The sequence below is a fragment of the Stenella coeruleoalba genome (assembly GCF_951394435.1).
Source record: "Stenella coeruleoalba genome assembly, chromosome: 9".
Taxonomy (NCBI): domain Eukaryota; kingdom Metazoa; phylum Chordata; class Mammalia; order Artiodactyla; family Delphinidae; genus Stenella; species Stenella coeruleoalba.
The window spans coordinates 104,906,617-104,931,329 of NC_137155.1; the positions used below are offsets into that span (position 1 = coordinate 104,906,617).

General features: G+C 46.7%; 1 protein-coding gene across 1 annotated transcript in view; it reads left to right on the forward strand.

Moving 5' to 3' along the window:
- The first annotated feature begins 9,114 nt into the window (after positions 1-9,114).
- The window catches only part of DYNC2I1 (dynein 2 intermediate chain 1), a 43,495-nt gene continuing 27,896 nt past the window's right edge, over positions 9,115-24,713 (forward strand). Inside the window, exons 1-5 of the mRNA XM_079932419.1 lie at positions 9,115-9,236; positions 17,716-17,769; positions 18,570-18,975; positions 22,229-22,320; positions 24,419-24,709. Coding sequence (XP_079788545.1) covers positions 9,222-9,236; positions 17,716-17,769; positions 18,570-18,975; positions 22,229-22,320; positions 24,419-24,709 — 858 coding nt within the window. The 5' untranslated portion in view covers positions 9,115-9,221. The remainder of the gene's footprint in view (positions 9,237-17,715; positions 17,770-18,569; positions 18,976-22,228; positions 22,321-24,418; positions 24,710-24,713) is intronic.

Consider the following 24,713-nt stretch of genomic DNA (forward strand, 5'->3'; position numbering starts at 1 on the left):
AGCTTCTGCCGCGGGCGCTGACATCCTGCCCGCGATTTCTGAATCGCTTCTAGAAGCACAGACAGCTTTTGATCGCTTTGCTTTCCACAAAACTCCATCAGGGTAATTATATTTATTTTGTAGTCTCCTTAAAGCCAAACAGTTGCAGAGGACAGCCTAGGAAAGTTTTTTAAGCATATTAAGTGAGTTCCAAGGATATTTTAATTCAGTTTGTAACAATAGGGCTAGTTTTTTCCCCTCTCTTGCTCTTCAAATCTTTATGTTACTGGGAGCCTTGCGTGATCATCTTTAGGAGGGGCAGGGACTACTGGAGAGAAATGTAGCAGCTTACATGTTTTTAAGTTCTTGGTGGATGTGTTCGTGTCACATGGGCCCTTCCCTGCCATATTGTAGGGATTCTGGAATAACGATAACTGTGCAGTAGTTGCAGGGGCAAAGACTGCCATTTTCAGGACAAAACAGTGATATCCCACAGACCATCTTGCCGTGCAGACAGGAGAGTGAAAGGCTGAAAGATGAAGAGGATCACCAGCTGAAGAGAACTGCAGTCACAGCCCTGTTAGACGCAGTGAGTGAAGACTTGCTGCTCCCATGAACTTTGGGGGCAGTGGGAAGGCAAGCATCTGCGTGCATTGGTAACTTTGCCAGAGTCTCATTAATCATTCAACTAGGCTTGAAGTCTATGAGGGCAAGAACTGTATTATGTGTATCATCATATCTTCACGCTAGCACAGTGCCTGGCACAGCAGGTACTGAATGAATAAAGGATACCTCCCCTCACCTCATCTGTGAGTCTGTATGTAATTATGTATGCATATATGTGTGTGTGGCTATGGAGATATATATATATATAAACATATAATCTCATAAACATTGCCCCAGGGGCTAGAACACTCAGCTTTGGGCAAGGGCACTAAACCACAAGCAAGGAAAGGAATGGTTTTCCTTCCCCCAAATTACATGATGTGAGTTGCAAATATGTAAAATGGTGAGTCTTACCCCTTTTCCTACGCAACAGCTTAAAGCTCTAATGCCACCTTTCACTCAAGACCAAGTTACAACCTCAAAACAAGTAGCTGCCTTGTTAACACAGGAAGGAGCATGACCCTTTCTGTCTTGCAGTCTTTCCTCTAAAAAGCTGTAGAATCACATCCTATAGATAAAGAGTTGCGTGAACATGAGCCACACAAGGAATCCTGCATGTCTGTGATAAAGCGTTTGACCTGGGCGGTCTAGGGATGTAAAATACACTGAAGAGACAGGCCCATGCTGTGCACCAATCAGCCTCCAGCCTCTGCTGCCTTTGTGACCCCACTGAACTTCTGGCCACTTCCCAGCAAGGCAGAACCCATCTCATTCTTTGCTGAGTCTAATGGCAGGCCCGGCCTAGTTCTTAGGTTTTTGCTAACATTTTACTCTCTACCTCAATCTCCTGTGACCTCTTCATGTTACCTCTTTCCTTACCTTCTCTGTAGACAATTCTCCAGTGAAAGGCACTGCTTTCTCAGAGGAAAGAGGAGCATCACTGTGAGTGTTCCAGTGCAGAACTGTGAAGGTTCAGCCTCTGCGCGCCTCCTTTCTAGTTTCAGAGAAAAGTGCTGCCTTCAGTTTAAGTTCAATCCGTTCTGCTTTGTTTTAGATCCCCTCCTGCCTAGCACTGGGCCTTATCAACCCTTCGTCCACCTCTTCCCCTCTCCCTGTCCTAGCTCCTTCCCCAGCACCTCTACGTGGGCTTCAGTGCAGAGGGGAGGGGCACAGTCTGCCTCCCTTCCTTTCATGCTACTGTCGACTGAAAAAAATGCACAAAGTGAGAGTTGTGAGTTAAGTTTTATTTGGGGCAAAATGAGGACCATAGCCCAGGAGACAGCCTCTCAGATTGTTCTGAGGAACTGCTCCAAACAGCGGGCCAGGGTGGGGACGGAGGGTTGTTCAGCATATGTGTGATTTTGGTGAAGGAGGTACAGGCAATCGAGCACACATTTTGGCAGAAGGTGGCTGCTCGTCACGAGGAGCAGATGTCTCTGTAAATGATTTTAGTGCTTTGCTAGCTATGAGAACATGCAAGAAATTGGGCTCATAACATGGTCTCCCGAAAATATCTAACTATCTGAAGACCTGTTCTGCCAGTTTTTGCAGAGCACAAAGGGCCTCATTCCTGATCTCTGCCCTGAACTCCTTTCAGGGGGTGTGGAAGGCCAGCGACTGCAGTGGCTGGTGACCTCATCTTTGTAGAGACAGGTGGCGAGTGACAATTTTTAGTTGGCACTACCAACGAGTCTCATTTTTCCCAGACTCATCAAGACTCCTGTTCCTTTTTCTCAGATGCTTCTTTGGTGACACAATCACACATTCTTTACCTGAGCCACCTGAGTGTGTCTCTTTGCTGTGCAACTAGAGGAATCAGGAAAAGCTTGGTCCTTGCTTGCTTGCCCAGATTACTACAACATTCTCTTAATTGATTGGTATCTCTTTAATCTTGCCCTCTTTAAAAGCTCCCTAGAGACCTGTGCTCCCCAGCACGGAGGAGACAGTGTTAGGCCTAGTACTGGTGACCAGTCAGCCTGGCTATACTGGCAAATAGACACATACACTGGATAGTGCAAGGATGATGCGTTATTCAGGATAATGCAATTCAGGCTTCTTGCTGTTGGAGATCTCATAAGCATGCAAAGGGGGAGGTGGAAAGAGCCCTGAGGTGTTGGATTGGAGTTGGAGGGAGTATGAACTCGTGTGTTTTGATGTAAGTGTACAGGTAGACGTACATGTAGTTTCCAGATCTCACTTCTAAATACCATTCTGCAGCAAAAGGAGCCAGGGATCTTCTGAGAAACAGTTGACTTCAGGGCTGGAGCAGATGAGCCTGAAATATTTTGTTGTGCCAGAAAGTAAGAAAAATTTCAAAGAATCACATGATGCCTAAGGACATAGGAGGCGACGGGAGGGGTGCCCACTGATTAAATCTGGGGTAATTTGAGCAGCAAAATCAAGGATGATGTTGGCAGATTACAACCCAGTGAGTAAAACAGGAACCCACGAGTCCATACCGATGTAGGTGAACGAGCAAGTGAGGAATGCATGTGAAATAAATCACTGGAGTGACGGAAGCAGAAAATCGGCATTTAGCGGTCACCGTAGGGCTGGAGTGAGTTATCAGTGAAGGCTAAGGATGGTAGGTGGAGGTTTTAATACCTGCTACTAGGTACTCGTCAATCCCAAAGGGAAAAGCCGGCAGGTGTGACCCAGCTACATATTGCCAGCAAGCTAGGGACACGTTGGGATTTTGCGTCCTGACTCCACGAGCTGAGAGGAGTAGAGCAGCATGTCTGGGCGTCTCTGCCAGAAAGCTTGATCCAGGTGTGGCCTGGGGGCTCACTGGACAGGTGAAGTGTTAGAGGCCCCTGTTTTCTTTTTTTTTAATTTTTTTAATTTTTTATATTTTGGGGGGCCCCCTGTTTTCTTACTGAGGAACTATAATTACCCCAGATTGCAGGAAACTGAAGAGGCACAACTACATGCAATGTATGTTCCTGAGTGGGATCTGGGCCACAAAGGAAAAGAAATATTTGGGGAACAGCCTGTGCATTAGACAGCAGAGTTGTATCAATCTTTACTTCTGGACTGGGAGGGTTGTGGAGCAGGGGCTGTCCTTGCTTTGGGGAAACAGGCCCTGGAGTATTTCAGGGTGATGAGTAATCATATCTGAAGCTTTTTGTCAGATGACTCAGAGAAAGACCAGTGATGATGGGTAAGTGTGTGTGTAGATAGATGATAAGTGTGAGTCAGGGACAGGCGAGTGGAAGCACATGCTGTATGATCTGGGTGATGGAGACTTTTGTACTCAAATATTTTCTCCAAATTTGAAATTATTTGGAAAATTATTTTTTAAAGTTCCTATTTCTATCAAATGGCCAATATAAAATGCAGATTTGATTGAATCTCTTCCCTGCTTATGAACTGTTTGTTTTGCTTCTGCTGTGAAATTAAAGATCCTCTGCAGGGACTTCCCTGGTGGTCCAGTGGCTAAGACTCCACGCTCCCAAAAGAAGGGAGCCCAGGTTCGATCCCTGGTTAGGGAACTTGAACCCACATGCCGCAACTAAAGAGTTTGCATGCTGCAACTAAAGATCCTGCACGCTGCAACGAAGATCCCACGTGCCGCAACTAAGACCGAACTCAGCCAACTAAATTAAATATAATAATAATTTAAAAAAAGATCCCTTGCAGAACAAGCAGAGCTCTGACCCTGCATCTCACCTCACACGCCCCCCCCAACCAGGGTCTGTGCCCTGCACTGTCTCACTGCTTCTCACTCTCCCCAAACCACTGTCTACTCTCTCTGTGCCTTTGCACCTGCACTGCTGTTCTCTGTGTCTGAACTATCCTTCTCCTCTGTCCTTATGCAAAACTCCTATGCATCTTTCAAAACCTGGTTTGTATGTCTCCACCCGTGGAAAGCCTTCTGTGGCAGTGAGTTAATCCTGTCTAGGCTTGTCTCCATGATGAAACTTATCTACTGAGTACAGCTCAGGCTTCAGGAGCCCCGAAGCAGCTCTGTGCCTGTGAGGGGAGCCCTGATGTTTGTGGAGGAGTCTGAATTAGGCGGTACCTATTAGAGTCCCCAACTGGAGCCGAGTACTGAGTCACAAGCCCTGTTTCAGTGTTTACCAATAATGAAGATGATACTTGCGCGGCCTGGCTGGGCCCTTCTGCTCAGGCCTAGAAAGGCAAGTCAAGCATTGGCTGAGCTGTGGTCTTCTTGGAGACTCTCACCTGAGATCCTCTCCCAAGTTCATTGCAGCTGTAGGACTCAGGTCCTGATTTCTGGGGGCTGACAGTCAGGGGTCCCCCTCGGCTCCCTCCACATGACCCCTCCTGATGTGGCCGTTTGCTTCTTCTCCCAGGACAGCAGGAGTGTCTCTCTGAAGCGTCACCTCTTTTGGTGTTAGGCCCACTAAGGACAATCTCCTTTCTGACTTAGCTGATTAGTAAGCTAGTCTCCGGCGTGAACTCATCACAGTCTCAAGGAGAGTGGACCACGGACTCGAGGGGCATTTAGGGTTCTGCCACTACAGTCTCTGTGGGTTAAGAGAAGAAAGGGGTGTTGATGGGCTCTCTGAAATTCCAAAATGTGCTCCAGTTATGGTTTCATATGGTAGTGGATAATTTGTGAATTTACAAAGGAAGCCTATAATGTTGGTATCCCACCCATTTTCATCTCTAAATGCTTGTAGGTTAGGCGATAACCTATAAGAACAACAATAATAAAAGTGTTAATAACAACTTTTACTGATGGTTCAGTTTGCGCCAGACACAAAATGCTAACTATTCTACAGAATTACTCCTTCAATCCTCACAATCCCTACAGAGTAGGTACCCTGTAATTCCCACTTTTACTGCAGGCTGTAAAACACGCTGCTAGTGACTTCTCACCAGCCCTTAGTTAACATGGCAGGTAGGTTTCATATCCACACACTACAGTGACACTATCGTGATGCGACTTTTGTAATAAAGTTACTTATTACTGTGAAAAAAAAAAAGCGCTTTTGTTTCTATCACAACCTGCAATTGTACTGGTTTATAGTCTAGTGAAGGAGTTGGACATACATTTTTTTTTTTTTCCGGTACGCGGGCCTCTCACTGTTGTGGCCTCTCCCGTTGAGGAGCAAAGGCTCCGGACGCGCAAGCTCAGTGGCCATGGCTCACGGGCCCAGCCGCTCCGCGGCATGTGGGATCTTCCCGGACCGGGGCACGAACCCGTGTCCCCTGCACCGGCAGGCAGACTTTCAACCACTGCGCCACCAGGGAAGCCCAGACATACATTTTTAAATTACACGGAAGAGGATATGGGAGACTGTGACAAGTGAATCAGACACAGGTGAAGCAGAGGAGGCTCTGGCGTGAGCAGGGGGTAAAGCTGCAGGGATCCGGGCAGAGAAGCAGCCTGCACAAAGGCCACGAGGCTGAACAGAGCCCAAAGGCCACCAAGCCGCCACCTAGTCTCTGCCTTCCAGGGCCCTTGACAAACTGGCCCAGTCCCCCATTCCAGCCTTGTCTCCTGCCATCCCGCTCCACTCACACACCCTGTGTTCTGACCTGCACTGCCCAGTGTGGAAGCCACTGGCCACGTGGGGCTGTGAGCCCAGGAAACGGGGCCAGTCTGAACTGAGGTGTGCTGTCAGTACAAAATACACAACGGATTTCGAGGCCAGTATTAAAAAAGTATAGAACAACTCAATATTGTAAATATATTTTACATGACAAAATGATAACATTTGGTATATATTTGGTTAAATATTTTATTAAATTTGATTTCATCTGTGTTTTTCACTTTTTTAATTATTATTTTAAATTAATTAATTTTTATTTTTGGCTGCGTTGGGTCTTCGTTGCTGCGTGCGGGCTTTCTCTAGTGTCGAGCGGGGGCTGCTCTTCGTTGTGGCGCGTGGGCTTCTCATTGCGGTGGCTTTTGTTGTGGAGCACAGGCTCTAGGCACGCGGGTTCAGTAGTTGTGGCTCGCGAGCTCTAGAGCGCAGGCTCAGTAGTTGTGGTGCACGGGCTTAGTTGCTCCGCGGCACGTGGGATCTTCCCAGGCCAGGGCTCGAACCCATGTCGCCTGCATTGGCAGGCGGACTCTTAACCACTGTGCCCCCAGGGAAGCCCCTTTCACTTCTTAAGATGTGGCTACTAGATAATTTATGATAACCCCTGTGGCCCGTATTATATTTCTACTGGACAGCACTGTTACAGATACAATTATTACATTTCCAAACCTCTCCCTCCCTCTGCACTTGCACCTATATTTCTTTTCCCCTAAGATGTTCTCTGCATGTCTCTGCCTGGGTTTTTTGTGCTTCAAGTTCCACCTGAAATGAGGCCCTTCCCATCCTCATTCCTTTCCTCCAGGCACATTTTGCCACTTCCTCATGCACTGCATTTTATGAGTAGCTCTTACACTTTCACATTATTTAATAATTGTTTGCATATTTCTCGCTCCTGGCGATTATGAGCAACTAGAGGTCCAGGCAGTGTTTTATTTATGTCTCCAGCACTCTAACAGTCCCCATGTCATCAAATGAACTTGTGAGTCATCTATGGAAGAAAAATGATAGAAGAAACACCACAAGATAAAATGTGATTGGCAAATAAGTTACTTAGAAAATAATTGTTTTAAGAAGTCCAAGGAGAGAAAGATCGTTTTAACTTCCTCTATTGACATTTTTTCGGCAAATATTGTGGGGATGGTGAGAGAGAGGAGATAGCCCTGTGAATATGGTGCATTTGGGGAACCCTAAATCATTCTGTTTGGTGACAAAAGAGTGCAACCGAGTGAGAGCCAGGTGGAGACAGAAGCAGGGGGTGAGGTGAGTCACCTGTTGGATTGCTGCCTGCAACAGAGGATGGATTGGTGGGGCTGGAGTGGAAAAAAATGAGGAAGAGACTCAAGACACATCTTGACAGGAGTTTTGACTGCACTCGGGAGAGGAAGAAGGGTTCTGAGGGTTCCAGGGCCAAGCCCAGCTCATTCATGCATTGTGCGTGTCCGTGACTTAATCTAATACTGTGGCTGATGACTTTGTCATTACAGTCAACAGTCTGAAGCTTTCCCAATATGAGCTGTTTTCTCAGCTGACAGAGAATGGACTTTGGCGTCAGACCATCCACCACCCTAGCTTTCTGAATTTAGGCAACTGAATTAATCTTTCTGGCCCTCAGTCTCCTCATCTGAAAAACAGTAACATGCCTATCTCACAGGGACGCTATGAGAATTAAATGAATTACCAAGGGGAAGGTTTCAGTTTGGTGCCTCCTTTGGAGCAGTTCCTAAATAAATCATAGCTATCACTGAAATTACCTTTCCTACCATCCTTTCCTGTTTGGTTCTTCCTAAGCCCTGCTGAGTGAAAATGAAAAAGGTAGTAGTGGAAACTCCAAAACCGGAGCACAATTAAATATAAAAGGACGATTAGATCTGTTATTAACTTCTCTAAGGCAAGGAGCTGAGTAAATGGGTTTTATGTAGATTGATCCATAAACCGTAATAGTATGTGACTCAAAAACACAACGTCTGAAAAATAGTGTGTCTACAGAAAAACCATGACATCAAAAGCACAGACCCCTAGTAACACGCTCACCGATGTGCTCCTTAGCACACGATTTGAGAGCCTTCTCTCTCTCTCTCTCGTGTGAAAACGGTAAGTGGAATCTTTTCTAAGTAACATTTGCAGGCTAAACAGACGCGAAACAGTTTGCAGAATCAGGGCTAAATGTCAGTTATAACGTGCAACACGGGCGTGGGACCCACACCTCTCCAGCCTTGCAGGTTTAAGGCTGGCTTTTATTTTAAGCTTTAAAGAAAATAGTTGTGGTAAAATAAATGTGAGATGCAGACCATGTGTCAGTATTTCAGTCCTCTCGTCTCTTGATTTGTATAAAAGCTGCGTCTTTCAACAATTACTTTTTCAGATACTTTGTGATTCCTACCAATCCTGCAAAATATGTCCTACGAAACGACAACCACAGACAAAGTAACTCGAGGATCGAGAGCCTCCGCGGAAGGAAAGCTCCCTCCGCTCCCGCTTCAAAAGGCGGGTTTGCTTGTTTCCCTGCTGCAGCTCCGGTCCTGCCGGCAGCCCGCAGGCTCAGCCCGGCTTCTTCCCCGCCCCGAGCACCGCCGGGCCTCACAGCAGGCGGCAGACCCCGCGCCCCCGGAAACACACATCCCACCCGACGAGAGTCCCCGCGGCGCTCAGCCTCCTTCTGCACCTCCCCCCGCTTCCTTTGGGCCTCCCGGGAGTCACAGGATGGCGGTCGCTCAGCGCTCTGCGGCCCCGCCTGTCGGTTGCTAGAAGGCGGGGAAGCGCAGGCGCGCTGGGGGCAGCCGCGTGGCATGCCGGGCCGGCGGTCGCTCGGCGCTCTGCTGCCCCGCCTGTCTGTTGCTAGAAGGCGGGGAGGCGCAGGCGCGGCGCGGGGCATGCCGGTCCGGCGGTTGCTCTGCGCTCCGCTGCCCCTCCTACCAGTTGCCAGGAGGCGGGGAGGCGCAGGCGCGCTGGAGGAGGCCGCGGGGCACGCTGGGCCGACGGTCGCTTGGCGCTCGGCTGTCCAGCCTGCCGGTTGCTAGGAGGCGGGACGCCGGCCCGGCCAAGGGTGCGGGTGCCGGGGCGTCTCCTCCCGGGGCCTGGCCCTGCTGAGGGCAGCGTGGCCGCCCGGTCCTGCGCGCGGCGATGGAGCCCGGGAAGGTGAGTGTGAACGCCGCGCGGGGAGACCCGTCCCCGCCGGGACCGTCCACCTGCTCGCGGGCGGAGGTCGCACCAGGGCCGGGACTGGAATTCTGGCTGCGCGTGCGACCGTGGGAAAGTTACCGACGTGTCTATTTCCCAGCGAATAAATAGGGACAGTACTAGTAGGATTGGATGAGGTTCTACAAATAAAAGTGCTTAGAATGGTGTTATTAACTAACTGTGAACTGTAGTCGTTCCGCTTGTCTGTGGATTCCCGCTAAAAGACGAGGAATTTAGTTTGCATGCATTTCTTCGTACCTTCCCTCCTATTCCATTTTTTTTCTATCATCCACTTTTATAATGTTAATAATATGGATTAGGAAGTTAGTGCCTTGGCTGCCCTCCATTTATTTTTAAGCTCACAAACTTCCTGACCGCTGTCATCTTCTACACCGGCCCCTTACATTTTCTTTCCTTTTTTTGAATTTTATTTTATTTATTTTTTTATACAGCAGGTTCTTAGTAGTCATTCATTTTATTTTTTTTCACACACACACACACACACACACACACTGTATTTTATTTTTACAAGAGACAAATAAACTGACACCAAGCATTGTAACTGGATGACCACAACAAAAGCAACAATGATTGCAATTACCAAACACGAAACACACTCACACTGTGTCCTAATATTGATATTCAGTCCAGGAATCCTCCACTGTAACAGCTCCTTTACTTATTTTTTGTGTGTGTGGTACGCGGGCCTCTCACCGCTGTGGCCTCTCCCGTTGCGGAGCACAGGCTCTGGACGCGCAGGCTCAGCGGCCATGGCTCACGGGCCCAGCCGCTCCGCGGCCTGTGGGATCTTCCCGGACCGGGGCACGAACCCGTTTGCCCTGCATCTGCAGGCAGACTCTCAACCACTGCGCCACCAGGGAAGCCCGCAGCTCCTTTACTTTGCAGTGAAAATTGATTTGTATATTTTTTGCCTCTGAGTCCTTGTGGGATTTTTTTTTGTATTCAAACAGAAAGTAACAAAAATTATAATCATCCTCATCAGTTCGCTCAGTCCCATGTAATTAATTTTTTTTATCTTGATCTTTTGTTAGGACTTTTATGAATTCATCAGTTTTCCATTAGAGTTCTGAAAATGCTTATTCATTCAGTTCCGCAGTGTAGTCAGTTACCAGTAGTCATCCATTTTATACACATCAGTGTATACATGTCAATACCAATCTCCCATTCATCCCACCACCACCCCCCCGCCGCTCTCCCCCCTTGGTGTCTGTATGTTTGTTCTCTACTTCTGTGTCTCAATTTCTGCCCTGTAAACCAGTTCATCTGTACCATTTTTCTAGGTTACATATATATGCGTTAATATACGATATTTATTTTTCTCTTTCTGACTTACTTCACTCTGTATGGCAGTCTCTAGATCCATCCACGTCTCTACACCTGACTCAATTTCGTTCCTTTTTATGGCTGAGTAATATTCCATTGTATATATATACCACATTTTCTTTATCTATTTATCTGTTGATGGACACAGGTTGCTTCCATGTCCTGGCTATTGTAAACAGTGCTGCAATGAACACTAGGGGGCATGTGTCTTTTTGAATTAAGGTTTTCTCAGTGTATATGCCCAGTAGTGGGATTGCTGGGTCAATATGGTAATACTGTTTTTAGTTTTTTAAGGAACCTCCACACTGTTCTCCATAGTGGCTGTATCAATTTACATTCCCACCAGCAGTGCAAGAGGGTTCCCTTTTCTCCACACTCTCTGCAGCATTTGTTGTTTGTAGATTTTCTGATGATGCCCATTCTAACTGGTGTGAGGTGATACCTCACTGTAGGTTTGATTTGCATTTCTCTAATAATTAGTCATGTGGAGCAGCTTTTCATGTGCTTCTTGGCCATCTGTATGTCTTCTTTGGAGAAATGTCTGTTTAGGTCTTCTGCCCATTTTTGGATTGGGTTGTTTGTTCTTTTAATATTGAGCTGCATGAGCTGTTTATATATTTTGGAGATTAATCCTTTGTCCCTTGCTTCATTTGCAAATATTTTCTCCCATTCTGACGGTTGTCTTTTCGTCTTGTTTATGGTTTCCTTTGCTGTGCAAAAGCTTTTAAGTTTCATTAGGTCCCATTTGTTTAGTTTTGTTTTTATTTCCATTACTGTAGGAGGTGGATCAAAAAAGATCTTGCTCTAGTTTATGTCAAAGAGTGTTCTTCCTATGTTTTCCTCTAAGAGTTTTATAGTGCCCGGTCTTACATTTAGGTATCTAATACATTTTGAGTTTATTTTTATGTATGGTGTTAGGGAGTGTTCTAATTTCATTCTTTTACATGTAGCTGTCAGTTTTCCCAGCACCACTTATTGACGAGACTGCCTTTTCTCCATTGTATATCCTTGCCTTCTTTGTCATAGATTAGTTGACCATAGGTGCCTGGGTTTATCTCTGGGCTTTCTATCTTGTTCCATTGATCTGTATTTCTGTTTTTGTGCCAGTACCATATTTACTTGATTACTGTAGCTTTGTAGTATAGTCTGAAGTCAGGGAGTCTGATTCCTCCAGCTCCTTTTTTTCCCCTCAAGATTGCATTGGCTATTCAGGGTCTTTTTTGTCTCAATACAGATTTTAAGATTTTTTGTTCTAGTTGTGTAAAAAAGGCTGTTGGTAATTTGATAGGGATTGCATTGAATCTGTAGATTGCTTTGGGTAGTATAGTCATTTTCACAATATTGATTCTTCCAATCCAAGAACATGGTGTATCTCTCCATCTGTTTGTATCATCTTTAATTTCTTTCCTTAGTGTCTTATAGTTTTCTGCATACAGGTCTTTTGTCTTAGGTAGGTTTATTCCAAGGTATTTTATTCTTTTTGTTGCAGTGGTAAATGAGAGTGTTTCCTTAATTTCTCTTTCAGATTTTTCATTATTAGTATATAGGAATGCAAGAGATTTCTGTGCATTAATTTTGTATCCTGCAAATTTACCAAATTCATTGATTAGTTCTAGTAGTTTTCTAGTAATTTTCTTTTTTTGTAGTATCTTTGTCTGGTTTTGGTATCAGGGTGATGGTGGCCTCATAGAATGAGTTTGGGAGTGTTCCTTCCTCTGCAATTTTTTGGAAGAGTCTGAGAAGGATGGGTGTTAGCTGTTCTCTAAATGTTTGATAGAATTCACCTGTGAAGCCATCTGGTCCTGGACTTTTGTTTGTTGGAAGATTTTTAATCACAGTTTCAATTTCATTACTTGTGATTGGTCTGTTCATATTTTCTGTTTCTTTTTGGTTCAGTCTTGGAAGGTTATACCTTTCTAAGAATTTGTCCATTTCTTCCAGGTTGTCCATTTTATTTGCATAGAGTTGCTTGTAGTAGTCTCTTAGGATGCTTTGTATTTCTGAGGTGTCTATTGTAACTTCTCCTTTTTCATTTCTAATTTTATTGATTTGAGTCCTCTCCTTTTTCTTGATGAGTCGGCCTAATGGTTTATCAATTTTCCTTATCTTCTCAAGGAACCAGCTTTTAGTTTTATTGATTCTTGCTATTGCTTTCTTTGTTTCTATTTCATTTATTTCTGCTCTGATCTTTATGATTTCTTCTGCTAATTTTGGGTTTTGTTTGTTCTTCTTTCTCTAGTTCCTTTCGGTGTAAGGTAGGTTGTTTATTTGAGTTTTTTCTTGTTTCTTGAGGTAGGCTTGTATAGCTATAAACTTCCCGCTTAGAACTGCTTTTGCCGCATCCCATAGGTTTTGGATCATCGTGTTTTCATTGTCATTTGTCCTTAGGTATTTTCTGATTTCCTCTTTGATTTCTTTAGTGATCTCTTGGTTATTTAGTAACGTATTGTTTAGTCTCCATGTGTCTGTGTTTTTTACGTTTTTTTCCCTGTAATTCATTTCTTATCTCATAGTGTTGTGGTCAGAAAAGATGCTTGATATGATTTCAATTTTCTTAAATTTACTGAGGCTTGGTTTGTGACCCAAGATGTGATCTATCCTGGAGAATGTTCCGTGTGCACTTGAGAAGAAGGTGTAATCTGCTGTTTTTGGATGGAATGTCTTATAAATATCAATTAAATCTATCTAGTCTATCGTGTCATTTAAAGCTTGTGTTTCTTATTAATTTTCTGTTTGGATGATCTGTCCATTGGTGTAAGTGAGGTGTTAAAGTCCCCCATTATTATTGTGTTACTGTCAATTTCCTCTTTTATAGCTGTTAGCAGTTGCCTTATGTATTGAGGTGCTCCTATGTTGGGTGCATATATATTTATAATTGTTATATCTTCTTCTTGGATTGATCCCTTGATCATTATGTAGTGTCCTTCCTTGTCTCTTGTAACATTCTTTATTTTAAAGTCTATTTTTTCTGATATGAGTATAGCTACTCCAGCTTTCTTTTGATTTCCATTTGCATGGAATATCTTTTTCCATCCCCTCGCTTTCAGTCTGTATGTGTCCCTAGGTCTGAGGTGGGTCTCTTGTAGACAGCATATATATGAGTCTTGTTTTTGTATCCATTCAGCAAGCCTGTGTCTTTTGGTTGGAGCATTTAATCCATTCATGTTTAAGGTAATTATCGATATGTATGTTCCTGTGACTATTTTCTTAATTGTTTTGGGTTTGTTTTCGTAGGTCCTTTTCTTCTCTTGTGTTTCCCACTTAGAGAAGTTCCTTTAGCATTTGTTGTAGAGCTGGTTTGGTGGTGGTGAATTCTCTTAGCTTTTGCTTGTCTGTAAAGCTTTTGATTTCTCCATCGAATCTGAATGAGATCCTAGCTGGGTAGAGTAATCTTGGTTGTATGTTCTTCCCTTTCATGCTTTAAGTATATCATGCCACTCCCTTCTGGCTTGTAGAGTTTCTGCTGAGAAATCAGCCGTTAATCTTATGGGAGTTCCCTTGTATGTTGTCATTTTACCCTTGCTGCTTTCAATTCGTTTTCTTTGTCTTTAATTTTTGCCAGTTTGATTTTTATGTGTCTTGGCATGTTTCTCCTTTGGTTTATCCTGTATGAGACTCTCTGTGCTTCCTGGACTTGGGTGGCTATTTCCTTTCCCATGTTAGGGAAGTTTTCAACTATAATCTCTTCAAATATTTTCTCGGGTCCTTTCTCTCTCTCTTCTCCTTCTGGGACCCCTATAATGCGAATGTTGTTGCATTTAATGTTGTCCCAGAGGTCTCTTAGGCTGTCTTCATTTCTTTTCATTCTTTTTTCTTTATTCTGTTCCACAGCAGTGAATTCCACCATTCTGTCTTGCAGGTCACTTATCCGTTCTTCTGCCTCAGTTATTGTGCTATTGATTCCTTATAGTGTATTTTCTTTTTCAGTTACTGTATTGTTCATCTCTGTTTGTTTGTTCTTTAATTCTTCTAGATCTTTGTTAAACATTTCTTGCATCTTCTCTATCTTTGCCTCCATTCTTTTTCGGTCCTGGATCATCTTCACTATCATTATTCTGAATTCTTTTTCTGGAAGGTTGCCTATCTCCACTTCATTTAGTTGTTTTTCTGGGTTTTTATCTTGTTCCTTCATCTGGTACATAACCCTCTGCCTTTTCATCTTTTGTATATTTCTGTGAATGGGGTTTTTGTTCCACAGGCTGCAGGATTGTAGTTCTTGCTTCTGCTGCCTGCCCTCTGGTGGATCAGGCTATCTAAGAGGCTTGTGCAAGTTTCCTGACGGGAGGGGACTGGTGGTGATAGAGCTGACTGTTGCTCCGGTGGGCAGAGCTCAGTAAAACTTTAATGGGCTTGTCTGCTGATGGGTGGGGCTGTCCCCTCCCTTTTGGTGTTTGGCCTAAGGCGACCCAACACTGGAGCCTACCCGGGCTCTTTGGTGGGGCTAATGGCGGACTCTGGGAGGGCTCACGCCAGGGAGTACTTCCCAGAATTTCTGCTGCCAGTGTCCCATGGTGAGCCACAGCCACCCCTGCCTGTGCAGGAGACCCTCCAACACTAGCAGGTAGGTCTGGTTCAGTCTCTTATGGGGTCCCTGCTCCTTCCCCTGGGTCCCGATGCACACACTACTTTGTGTGTACCCTCCAAGAGTGGAGTCTCTGTTTCCCCCAGTCCTGTCGAAGTCCTGCAGTCAAATCCCGCTAGCCTTCAAAGTCTGATTCTCTAAGAATTCCTCCTCCCGTTGCCGGACCCCCAGGTTTGGAAGCCTGACGTGTGGTTCAGAACCTTCAATCCAGTGGGTGGACTTCTGTGGTATAAGTGTTCTCCAGTTTGTGAGTCACCCACCCAGCAGTAATGGGATTTGATTTTATTGTGATTTCGCCCCTCCTACTGTCTCTTTGTGGCCTCTCCTTTGTATTTGGATGTGGGGTATCTTTTTTGGTGAGTTCCAGTTTCTTCCTGTCAATGATTGTTCAGCAGTTTGTTGTGATTCCGGTGTTCTCGCAAGCAGGAGTGAGAGCACGTCCTTCTACTCTGCCATCTTGAACCAATCTCTCTACATTTTCATAAGTTATTCCATAACTTAAGTTTTCTGTGATTTGTTTATAGGATGTTTTAAAAGTTGTGTTAACCAAAATTTTAGAAATGGAGACTTGATTGAGATAAAAACGTGTTTATTTGGCGTTTGTTATGACTGCAGCCCGGGAGACACAGATTCAAGCTCTTGAACTGCAAAGTGAGGGCGGCTTATAAAGGCAAAACGGTTAGCTCCATGAGCTGTTTGTCAAGAATGATCGTTGGCGCTTGGAAGAAGTGAGGGCTTGGCTGGGGTCCTCGCAGCTGGCAGGCGCTGTTCTGATGACTGGTAGTGTTCTTGGATCTGGCGCAGTTCAGGACAAGTTCAGGTTCTCAGTGGCGCAGGTACGTGTCTGAGACCAGATCCTCAATGGCCACCGCTTTTGTTTGCCTGAACTGGGATCACTGCATTATAATGTCAGTCTGTCATCAGTTATCATACGGTGATTCTATAGGCAGTGTCCACTGTAGAGCTATGTAGTGTGATTGCATCAGGAAGGGCATCGAGCAGTGTGAACACGTACATATCTGTATGTACAGGTAAGTAGGAGGGGTACGTCTGTATTTAGGTTACCCTTAGACAAGGAGGTTGGAGGTTCTGCTGTTCAGGCAGCTCTCCTGGGGTTTTCTTTTGTTTTCAGGGTGGGGTTTCTTCCTCTCGCAGGAGGAAATGCTGCCTGCCTACTTGGAGCGTCAGTTTTAATTTACTTGCCTGCCTGCCTCACAGGGCAGGACCCTGGCTGAGTGGAGGGCATGGGGCAGGGGGGCTCCTGGTCTGAAGTGCTGTGGTCTCACATACACGGGCTGTGCGTGGAGTTTCTGGGGATACATGTGACAAATGGGGCTGTGTTGGGCACGAGGAGCTCTGTGTCATTTTACAGCTTTAAAAATTTACAAGAGAAAAAAGAAAGGAAAGGAAGAAAAGCTTCAGGATGAAGTAAAGCCCGAAGCTGGGTTTTGTTGATGAAAACGGAAGAGGCGGCAGGGAAGCCCTGGGGTCTCTGGTGATCTGTTGCCTTCAGGTGTTTTTACTCTGTTGGCCTCAGTAATGCAATCACAGCCGTTAAGAGCCCGTTTCCCACACACTCGTCACAGAGGCTACCCGCTCCACAAGCAGCGCATATGCTCTCCGTCGGTTTGGCCCATTTGTTTGGAAAAGGTCAAGTATTAAACCTCTCTAAAGAGCCGTTAACTTGAGAGAGAAAACATTTTAAAGTTCAGCAGCTGCAGGTTATAGCTATGCTAACTGCCGCTGACCATCTTCACCATGTCTTACCGTGGACCCCTTTTGCTAAATCGACCGATTTATCAGAAAAGAATACGTGTTCCAGTGACAGCAGGGCACGATGTACTTTCTGGTTGTGCTTTGGTAGATTCTTGGCCTGGTTGCTTTTTATTTATTTCTCCTTAGAGTGTTTATGAGCTGTTGTGAATTTTTTTCTGCTTCCCTCATTTTCACATCAACAGGAAAATTTTTGGTGGCTGATCCGTGAATATGTTTTCATTTTCACTTGTACTCCATTTGCTTTAAATTTTAAACACACCAAATCACGCTGTATAAGGCAGAGTGTCTCAAAGGGAAATGAGGTAGACAGGGTAGATTTACCTTGTTCTCTATGGGAAAACATCCTTGGTGGCTTTTGTTACTTATCACCCCGTGCACGTGGCTGGAGCCCCTGGTTGTGGGCTTGTGTGCTCTTAGCACCCGAAGAGGCACCTGCCCGGCACAGATCCCACCGAGGAGTCCGCCCTGAGTCTGCCGAGGGGAGGTGGGGCTGGGTGCCTGTGGTGGGCCCGAGCCACGGAGCAGCATGAATATGAAGTAGCCTGTGATCATTTGTGGGTAATTTTAAAAAATCGGTGTTCGTATTGCCTTTTATTCTTGTAGATAGACAGTAATTTCTGGCATACCGAGGATTGCCATTGACTAAAATGGTCTGATGAAAAATCAGCTCACTGGAGCATAAAAAATTAGATATTTTAAACTTTAAAAATTCTAACTCTATACTTTTCTTTTTAGAGAAGAACCAAAGATGATACTTGGAAAGAAGATGAGCTCAGAAAACACCTTTGGGTAATACATTTTAAAGATTTGGGAGAACAGACTTGAGTTGGGGTCTGTTTGGACCCTGGATGGTAATCGTGCACAGTGTTACCGGGTTCTCAGCTCTGCACAACTTTGCTTCCATGTGGCTCATTTCAGAGGTGGTTTGACTCAGAGATAAAGCCATGTGGTTAATTGCTCTGGAACCCTCTTGGATCGGGTTTTCCGTCCCAGTTCGGCCCAGCATTCCACCAGTCGGGTTCCTGTCAGCGTTCAGAGCTCGGGCCTTGTGAGTGTGTGAGTGCGTGTGCGCGTGTGTGGTCTGTGTGCATGTGTGTGCGGGGCTGAGGGGTTGCGATCAAGACCTCCTGAGAGGGGGCTTCCCCGGTGGTCCGTCAGTGTTTCAGACTCCATGCTTCCAGTGCGGGGGGCTCGGGTTCGATCCTGGTCATGGAACTAAGATCCCGCATGCTGCGCAGCATGGCCAAACAAAAGACCTCCTGAGAGTTTCCGACAAGGGTCCTTGTTCCTTGAGGGGGGCCCCCGGCGGATAGTGTCCTGGAGACTTTCCCGCACAGCCTCAGCGCCCCTTTCTTTTCTTTCTGACTCACGTAGCGCTTTAGGTTTGATCTGCCAGCACACGGGGACGTCCCTGTAAGTGGGCGCCTCGCCAAGCACGGGCTGCCAAGCTGAGCCCGCTTCTGCGGGTTTCAGAGTCTGCGTCCCGGCCCGTCGTGCCGGGATGGGGAGCAGTTGACGCCAGCGCTTCTTAGGGCCCTTCAGTGAGTATGAGCCTGGGTTCAGAGCCCCGTTGTCCTTCTCTCGCGCAGGCCGCTCGATCAGCCAGTCCCACGGAAGAGACGAGGCCCAGAGCCAGGAAGCCGCGGAGGGAGTCAGAGGCGGACCGGGCGGACCGCAAAGAGCGCAGACCCAGCGCCCCAGACCGTGACGCCGAGTACAGAGAGAGCGCGGCCGAGAGGGACGGCCAGGCTGCCGGGGGGCGCCCCCGCGGGGACAGGGACAGGGACAAGCCGCGGGACAGCAGGAAGGACAGGGGCCGGCCACAGGAGAAGCACCAGGAGCGGGACGCGGAGAAGCCCCACGGCCGAGCGAAGGAGCGCAAGAGGGGCCGGGCGCGGCCGGCGGAGCTGCGGCAGGTGGCCGCGCACCGCAGCCGGCTGGGCGGCGACCGCGACCGCGACAGGGACCGAGACAGGCCCGAGCACAGGCGGGCAGGTCTGTGACTCGGGGGCACTTTCCTCCTTGGAGGTGGCCCCTCCCCGCTTGTTTTCTCTCCTGGTTTTTATGAAGGTCTCGGCTTTGACTGTGAAGTGGGAGGCCCCGGTGGTGCTCGCGTGTGCTCTTTGCACTCTTTTCTTTCGGGTTTTTTTTTTTTAGAAGATGTTGGGGGTAGGAGTTAATTAATTAATTAATTAATTAATTTTTTTTTTTTGCTGTGTTGGGTCTTCGTTTCTGTGTGAGGGCTTTCTCTAGTTGTGGCAAGCAGGGGCCACTCTTCATCGCAGTGCGCGGGCCTCACTATCTTGGCCTCTCTTGCTGTGGAGCACAGGCTCCAGACGCGCAGGCTCAGTAGTTGTGGCTCATGGGCCTAGTCGCTCCGTGGCATGTGGGATCCTCCCAGACTAGGGCTCGAACCCGTGTCCCCTGCATTGGCAGGCAGACTCTCAACCACAGCGCCACCAGGGAAGCCTTCTTTCGGGTTTTTAAAAACTCATTTCAGTGAACAAAAGGAGTAACAGTTTTCTCATGATTTGCTGGGGTTTTACCATTGAAATATATTTTAGGTTTATTACCTCAATAGATCGTAATCCACGTTGTAAATAAACAAAAATAATGCTCTTTGATAAAAAAGAATTCCTCAAAAGTGTCAGATTTAAGCCGTATTTAAATATTATTTGTCCAAATTCCTAGGCATTCTAAGGTAGAGGTACATAACTTTTTCCTCCCCAAAATGGAAATAAGTATCTTCATTATTTTTTAGTATGCAAATAGTGTCTGCTTCCTATAAAAAAATTCAAACTAGCCAACATAAACAAAAAAGGAACATATGAGAAGAGCATGTAGTGACTCTTAGAATCCTCAGGCTGTGAACACGATGGGACTAGGACCTCGGTTTGTGGCCCCTGTTGGAGTGTGTCCCTCCTGTGCAGGGGCTCAGGCCCCGAGGACCCGAGTGTGCATCTCTGCCAGGCCGAATGCTGGGGCAGAGCTGGGGTTAAGAGGGTTATCTCTAATTAAGTTTAACACTGACTACCTGACTATCCATTGCCTCTCTTTAGGATTATTATTTTGATGTTCTTGGTATTTTTAAATTTAATTAAATTTTTTATTTTTAAAATAAAATTTATTTATTTAGTTATGGCTGTGTTGGGTCTTCGTTGCTTTCTCTAGTTGCGGCGAGCGGTGGCTACTCTTCGTTCCTCTGCATGGGCTTCTCATTGTAGTGGCTTCTCTTGTTGCGGAGCACGGGCTCTAGGCACGTGGGCTTCAGTAGTTGTGGCACATGGGCTTCAATAGTTGTGGCACACAGACTCAGTAGTTGTGGCACATGGACTCAGTAGTGGCTCGTGGGCTCTAGGCATGCGGGCTCAGTAGCTGTGGTGCGCAGGCTCAGTAGCTGTGGCACACGGGCTCAGTAGTTGTGGCTCGCGGGCTCAGTAGTTGTGGCACGCAGGCTCTAGGTGTGCAGGCTTCAGTAGCTGTGGCACGCGGGCTCAGTAGCTGTGGCACGTGGGCTCAGTTGTGGCACGTGGGCTTCAGTAGTTGTGGCATGCGGGCTCAGTAGTTGTGGCACGTGGGCTCAGTAGTTGTGGCTTGTGGGCTCTAGGCGTGCGGGCTTCAGTAGCTGTGGCACGTGGGCTCGGTAGTTGTGGTGCACGGGCTCAGTAGTTGTGGCTCACGGGCTCTAGAGTATAGGCTCAGTAGTTGTGGCACACAGGCTTAGTTGCTCCACGGCATGTGGGATCTTCCTGGACCAGGGCTGGAACCTGTGTCCCCTGCACTGGCAGGTGGACTCCTAACCATTGTGCCCCCAGGGAAGCCCGGTACTTTTTAGTAATACAGTCTGTTTTGGTTTCAGATCAGTCCTTTGGTCTGCTGCCTGATCTGGATTTTCAGTGCAGTGTTGAGTGGGCTGCTCTGGAGAGACTCATTGCACAACTAGACTGACGGTCCTCCCTCCTCCCCTGGTTGTTTTCGTGCCTCTTCCCTCGTCTCCTCTGTGTCTCCCCTGGATCCCCGGGGCCCTCCCTTCCTTCCTTAGGTCAGAAATCCTGACGATCATCCTGACCCCCCACTCTTTCTCTCCCGTCTCTCGGAACCCAGCCCTTCACTCCTGTGTCCCCCCAGGAGACCCCCACCGGTTGTTTTGATCTTGTGTACCCCAGGCTCCTAGAAAGTGGTCAGGTTTGGTGAATACTTCTGTTTTTTTGTTTTTTTAATAAATTTATTTATTTACTTATGGCTGCACTGGGTCTTCGTTGCTGCGCGCAGGCTTTCTTTAGTTGCGTCAAGCGGGGGCTACTCTTCGTTGCGGTGCGTGGGCTTCTCATTGCGGTGGCTTCTCTTGTTGCAGAGCACGGGCTCTAGGTGTGCGGGCTTCAGTAGTTGTGGCACTTGGGCTCAGTAATTGTGGCTCGCAGGCTCTAGAGCGCAGGCTCAGTAGTTGTGGCACACGGGCTTAGGTGCTCCGCGGCATATGGAATCTTCCTGGACCGGGGCTTGAACCCGTGTCCCCTACATTGGCAGGCATATTCTTAACCACTGCGCCACCAGGGAAGCCCCTGGTGAATACTTCTGGAGTGAATGAACTTTGTTTCGATGATCTCTGTATGTTGAATTTTGTCCTCACCTTTAAAAATGTGGATTCTTTTAGTTTTAAGCCTAATAACTTGGTGCAAATTCAAAAATGAAAGTCTAGTTTTTCACTATTGAACGGGGCTGCAGGCGTCACCAGTGACTGAGGTGGCTCTATTGGGCTCCCCCATGGCAGGGAGAGATCATGGGGTGGGGTGGGTGCACCCACCTGCATCACAGGCCCTCCTGCATCCATGTACCCCAGGCAGCAGGGCTGTGGGAGACCTGGGGTGGGGGGCAATCCCCCAGTCATCCGAAGCCGCCTTTCCCTGCAGATGAATGAAGCAGTCTGCCCAGCCGGACTGGACTTTGCTTCCCTGAGCATCTCAGTCCAGGGCAGGAGCCCCAAAGGCCTGTGTTTGGGCCGGGGCTCCTCTCGGGTTCCCAGGCGTTCCTCTGACATGCTTTCCAGGTTTCCTTCTTCTTTATTCCATTTTAAGTTTAGATTCTAGAACTTTCCATTATTGAGATTGGAGAATGTGTTTTAATTAAAGAATATGTTTTCATATGTGTTACTGTGTGATATCTACGGTAAAGACTGCAGCAGGATGTTAGAAGATATTTTTGCTGTGCTAAAGTTTGAGAATGTTAAAAGTCCGTTTTATTTTTGTAGTAAGTAAAGCAAGAATTGCAGAGGGGGAACGGAGAGATGAAGACTCTGAGAGAGGAGATGAGGAGAGAGAAAGAAGATACCGAGAAAGAAAGGTACGCAGGGCGAGGCCTGGGAGGGGCTCCAGCTGCAAAGCTCAGGGCGCTCAGGCACAGGCGTTAGAGGGCTTCTGGAAAATACTGTAAAACGGAATCTAAGACCTAAGACAGTTCTCAGGCACTAAGTTCTCACAGGCAAGTGTGTTTCTCCAATTCCAAGAGTAAACCTTGGTTATCTTGGAAAATTTACAAAATGCAAATAATAATAAGAGAAAAAATAAAAAACAGAGATAATTACTGATAATGTTTAGCTATGTGCCCTGTAGGTTTATGTACATATGTTCATAGAAGTGTATGTGTTTGGATATGTACATAGAAACTGTATTTTCTTAAGTTGGATTTTTACTGTTTTATAACTGTTTTGATACATTTCGAGCATTTTTTCTAAGCTGTCATATCTGTCAATAGTATTTTAATACCTGCATAATACAGTATTCAATGATGTTTTCTGGACACATCTGCTTTTTTTTGGATACTTACGTTGCTTCTAAATGTCTTTGGTAAAGACATCCATGGTGTAAACTTTTTGCATTTATTCATAATTATTTCCTTATGATTAATTTCTGGAAGTGAACTTGCTAGATCAAAGTAAGTGTTACCCCATTTGTTTTACATTAGACTGTAATTGTTCATACATCAGAGTGTGATTCCCCATGTCCTAAGCAGCAACTGGGCATTATCATAATTTTTAACATTTGCTAATTTGATTCAGAAGCAGAGGGTATTTTTAAAAAATACTTATTTTTATTTATTTATTTGGTTGTGCTGGGTCTTAGTTGCGGCAGGTAGGCTCCTTAGCTGTGGCTCGCTGGCTCCTTAGTTGTGGCATGTAACTCTTAGTTGCGGCATGCATGTGAGATCTATTTCCCCGACCAGGGATCGAACCTGGGCCCCCTGCAGTGGGAGCACAGAGTCTTATCCACTGGACCACCAGGGAAGTCCCCAAAGGGCATTTTATGAAAGGGTTTATTGTCCTATTATTAGTTACTACCTGTGTATGTCTGCATACTTGTCTAGTGGGGTGTATTGTTAACTTTAAGAGTACTTTAAAGATGAACTCTCTGCTAGTTATATATGTCAGTGTTCTGTTTGTTCTACTGTGCAATTGTTATTTTTATAAGTAAGTTTAAAGTTATGAAGTAGTCAGGTCTGTCTTTCCTTATTTCTGTTGTTGTTGTGATGCTTGGAGAGCCCTCTTCCCCATGCTGGTGTCATGTAAGGAGTTGCCTGTGTTTTGTTCTGGGTCCTCATAATTTTTTAACGGTAAATCTTTAACTCCCTTCGAATTCAGTCTGTGATGGGTGTGCAGGAATCTAGCTTCACACCTGAGGAGCTTCTCCACGTTTCTCTTTGGGAAGGTTATCCTGGTGGCCATGAGCAGAGCGGGTGGGGGCTGGAGGGCATGGAACCACGGGGAACAGAGGCGGAGGAGGCCCTGAGTGAACGGAGAAGGACGGTTCAGTTTGGGTCCTGCTGAGACATGGTGGTGATGCTCCCCGAACCGGGCGCTCATGACCCACTGTGTAAGCTCGCAGATCGCTGCCTTGTGGCCTCGGCACCCGTGGTCCCTGGACATCCCTGGAGGCTTGGGGGATGCAGGGATGGCTGAACCATCTCCCTGCGGGTGGGGGCAGACATGTGAGCTGTGTGCCATGAAGAGAGGCGCAGGGTGCGCCCACGAAAGCGGATGTCCTTCCAGACAAGTCACATGGCTCTCTCAGGAGGGCCTTGCGTGTTGGTAGCGCTCAGGACGCGGGGGAGTCGAGGAGAGGGCGGCAGGAAGGGAAGGGTGTCCGCCATGCAGAGGAATTGGGACGATGCTCCTCCTTAGGGTGAGGCTGCTGGCTGCGCTGTCTGTTGTCGTGTGTGTGTGTGTGTGTGTGTGTGTGTGTGTGTGTGTGTGTGTGTCGGGGGGGGGGTGTCTGCGCGGTTTCCTTTCCCATCGCCAGGTGAGTGTGGGAAGGTGCCCGCGGCAGGACAGGGGAGTGAGAGCCAGGGGAGCTCTGTGTCTTCCCCTGTGTTTGCTGTAATGTGTATATGAGACAGCAGGCGTCTGTTTTATACGCTCATGTGTTTTTCAATGTCACGTCCAAAGTTGCAGTACGGTGACAGCAAAGACAATCCTCTCAAGTATTGGCTTTATAAGGAAGAAGGTGAAAGACGACACAGGAAGCAGAAAGAGCCAGACAGAGAAAAGAAACATCGAGAAAAAAGCAGCACAAGGGAGAAAAGAGAGAAGTATTCAAAAGAAAAAAGCAATTCATTCTCTGACAAGGAAGGGGAAGAAAGGCATAAAGAAAAACGCCACAAAGAAGGCTTCCATGTGGACGAGGAGAAGCGCCGAAGCAGCGTGGGCAAGAAGGAGCACAGGAGGAGGGAGGCCGAGGTAC